General features: G+C 34.7%; 1 protein-coding gene across 1 annotated transcript in view; it reads left to right on the plus strand.

The window, feature by feature from the left end:
- The window catches only part of Ptp69D (Protein tyrosine phosphatase 69D), a 30,258-nt gene that overhangs the window by 14,022 nt on the left and 12,454 nt on the right, over nt 1–3,782 (plus strand). Inside the window, exons 2-4 of the mRNA XM_013319210.1 lie at nt 2,299–2,440; nt 2,676–2,947; nt 3,237–3,775. Coding sequence (XP_013174664.1) covers nt 2,299–2,440; nt 2,676–2,947; nt 3,237–3,775 — 953 coding nt within the window. The remainder of the gene's footprint in view (nt 1–2,298; nt 2,441–2,675; nt 2,948–3,236; nt 3,776–3,782) is intronic.

The following is a 3,782-nucleotide window of genomic DNA, read 5'->3' on the forward strand; positions in this document are numbered from 1 at the left end:
ACATTAATAACCGTTATTCAAATAAATAAGTTTGCTCTACTTTTGTTTAGGTATGGGTATGTTATGAAGAAGACTAACAGTTGCCAGCGAATTGATACGAACGGAATTAAAAAATCTCGTAATAAATATAGGCTAGGTTATCAGGAATAGTGTAGCTAGCAGTGAAAGAAGTTTTCACATTGGTGCAATATAAATCTTTTCACTTTACGTTAGTATAGATCAGTGGTTCCCAAACTTATTTTGTCTGCTGCCCATTTTGAGGATAAATATATTTTTAGCGCCCCCATATTTTCACATATTTAAAAACCACTATAACTTCAAATTAAATTAATTAATTATTGTGACCTATATATGTATATTAACGGAGAATTCTAAACGAAACTTTTACTATAATCCGCAACTTGAGACCTGCAGCGCCCACAAGGGGGTTTATCGCCCACTTTGGGAAAGGGATAGATTGAGAGCTATGGTTGTGTTTAGACTAAATTCTAGGTCTTAAAGTTATGATTGAAATATAGAAATCGGATTATATTTTAATACTAACTCATATTGTTGTTTATTGATCACTACCTGAGGGTTTCGGAGACCAAAATTTTTTTATAAAACATATCGTCATCCCTGTCATTATCTTTACAAAACAGAGATAACAGTATAATTTTGGTCTCAGAAACCCAATGTAAGAAGGTTCTTTATAAATGACTGTCAGTATGGCTTTAAATATTTAAACTAATCAATGGAGTAAAGCTTATGTTTTTCTCATATTAATTTCGAATAACAGACTTACCCTGGATTTCTGAGACCAAAGTACCCGTATAAAATATACTGTTATCTCTGTTTTGTCAAATATGAAAGAGGGGGACGGCGATATTTTATACAGATATTATGGTATCAGTAACCCACGGTTAATGACGCTGTTTATGCGATAAGTTTTATTTATCAAAGAGATTCTCTATGTATTTAATATTAGTATCAAAACACGTGCCTCTAGTATGGAATAATAAATCTTTGATCGGTCATTATATGACAAAAAGGAAGGGGAAATACAAGGAAGCTTATAGTTTATTCATGGGGAAATTCCCGTGGATATTAAATAATCAATAAAAGACATATATCACAATGAAAACGCTCTTTATTTCCTATATCTTATAATTATAAGGGTAATTTAAGTGTATACTAGCTGTCGCCTGTGACTCCGTCCGCGCGGAGTTAAAAAAGAAAACATTGTTGGTAGACAATGTGTTCTTCCAGACTATGTTCTATATCTATGCCAAATTTCAACGGGATCCGTTCAGCCATTCCGGAAATACCTTCAAACAAACATCCATCCAAACATTCGCATTTATCATATTAGTAAGAAGTAAGATACGAGTATGTACTTCATTCCTGTTTGTTATTTTATGACGTGATTAATTTTTTTATTATTTTGTGGCCTAGTCACCTAATTTAGAGTAGGCTCCTAGCCCCTCAGTGAGGGCGTATAGTAAGCTGATGTTAATAATTTTTTGTGCGATTTTTAGATTACCTTACCTACGATATGAATGAAATAATTGATGTTAGGATGAGGTTTACGTAGATTAAAATGATATGGCTTAGTAAGTAAAAAAATAAATATATAAATGAGGGATAATTTTAAATGTTGTATTTATTTTTAATTTATACTGATCATGATTGGGATCGGATACTTGATTCTGAAATGACCGCAAGTAATTTTAAACCCTAATTTTTGAGAATCCCACACGAGTAAGGTTTCATATATTCAAAAATGAACATGAAGTTTTTTTTACAGAATTTTGACGTTACCTACTTAAAAATAATTTAAAACTAAAGTAGGTTTAACTGGTAATTTAATATTTAACTCTGCTACAAGTATAAAGCTTGACCAAGGCTTGAAAACAGTTGCATATTTTTTTCAACAAAAGACAAAGTTATGTATTTTTCATACACTCAACAGTCGCTGAATAAAGATTATGTATTCTTTTGTTCAGTTTATGTTATAAATACTCACTTGTCGACTTAATAGAAACGTTGGCATTAAGCTGGATGTAATAACCGTGGATTTCTGAGACCAAAATCCCCGCTTAAAATATGTGGTCGCTGTTTTGTTAAAGATATTCAGACAAATGATATACTTTATTCAGAAATTTTTGTCTCGGAAACCAACGGTAAGTTCCAAGTAACGTCTGTCCTTATCGGTGGCTCAGTTAGAACTGACAGTTAATTGACTTCGTTTCGTTGTGCTCAAGACAGCGTAGCTACTATTGCTACGTACCGAGTGTACAAAATGATTATTGTCCGTAGCTCAAAATGCACCAGAGATACTGGATGTGTCATCACCTAAGGGCGATGTGGGGAAGCAGGTCAACCTCAGCTGCAGCGCGGCGCCGGAGACGGCGGACATCGTTTGGTTGTACCAGGGCGAGCCGGTCAAACTTGGCGACAGGTAATTTTGTGTCATATTCTGACAATAAGTTTTTAGTCAAAAAAGGATAGACTTGCCAGTGAAATATGTCCATATTGTCTCGTATAAGTGTTTGACATAACATCAGGAATTGTAAGTTGACAAGGAGATCGAAATTAAATATCACTGTAGAGAGAAGACATCCCATATAGTTCGCAATATTTAAAGTTTACACTGACTTTTGATGATTTTAAACAATTGATTCGTTTACTCACAGGATCAAAGTCAACACGGAAGAAAGGCAGCTTCAAAAGAAAGACTTGGACGGCAATCCGCAGAAGTATAAAATGTCTAATTTAACGATAAACAACGCGACATCACATGACGCTGGCAACTACACCTGCATTACGCAGCTGGGGGAAGCGAAGATCGAAAGGATCCTTCTGCTCGATATGAGCTTTCCCGGGAAACTGGTGAAGAAGACGCCAGGACCTATCAAGCAGAATGCGACTGATCAGGCCAATGTTACAATGCAGTGTGTTTTTGAAGGTGATTAAAAGAAATATTTAGAAGTCTACGCTAAAAAATGTTATCTTGAAGTAACAAAGGCTAAAGTTTTATTTAACCATTACATATTGCCTAGCTATCGCCCCTAACTTCGACCGTAATAATAAGTATCCTATGTATTCTTCCAGGCTATGTTCTGTATCTGTGCCAAATTTCATCGAAATCGTTCCGTACATACCTTCAAACAAACCCATCGATCCATCTAAACGTTCGCATTTATAATATAAGTAAGATAAATTGTTATAAATTATTCAATTCTTATTATCAACAGTTTATAAACCGGGCGAAGTTAAATGGTGGAAAAGAGCAAAAGAAGACGAAGCGATTGAGTTAGATTCGAGAACGGGTAAACAGTTGGACTTGAAACAAATCGAAAGTACATACATCCTACATATAAAGAATCCAGAAGATAATGGCACGTACATATGCGAAGTCTGGGATCCTGTTACTTCGACGAACATCAGCGGAGAAATAGATGTAATGGTGTATGCAATCCCTTTAGTAGTTATGGATATAGTCATTCCGATAAGTTCATCACAACTATTCCTGAATTGGACCATCAGAGCTTACAATTCACCAATCAAAAGTTATAATCTAATGTACCGAAGGTTGCCGTCAACTGACTACAGTTTATACACGAGAGAAAAGATCGGTGTCAAAAACATTTCATTTGTTATGGAAGGTTTGGAGAAATCATCATCTTATCAACTCAAACTCGAAGTTACCACAACATATGGACAGAGCAAGCCACATGTTTATGATACAATAGTTAAAACTTTAGATAAAGATCCAATTTTTGTACCTAATATAACTATTA

The sequence above is a fragment of the Papilio xuthus genome, unplaced genomic scaffold (assembly GCF_000836235.2).
Source record: "Papilio xuthus unplaced genomic scaffold, Pxut_1.1 DF826159.1, whole genome shotgun sequence".
NCBI lineage: Eukaryota > Metazoa > Arthropoda > Insecta > Lepidoptera > Papilionidae > Papilio > Papilio xuthus.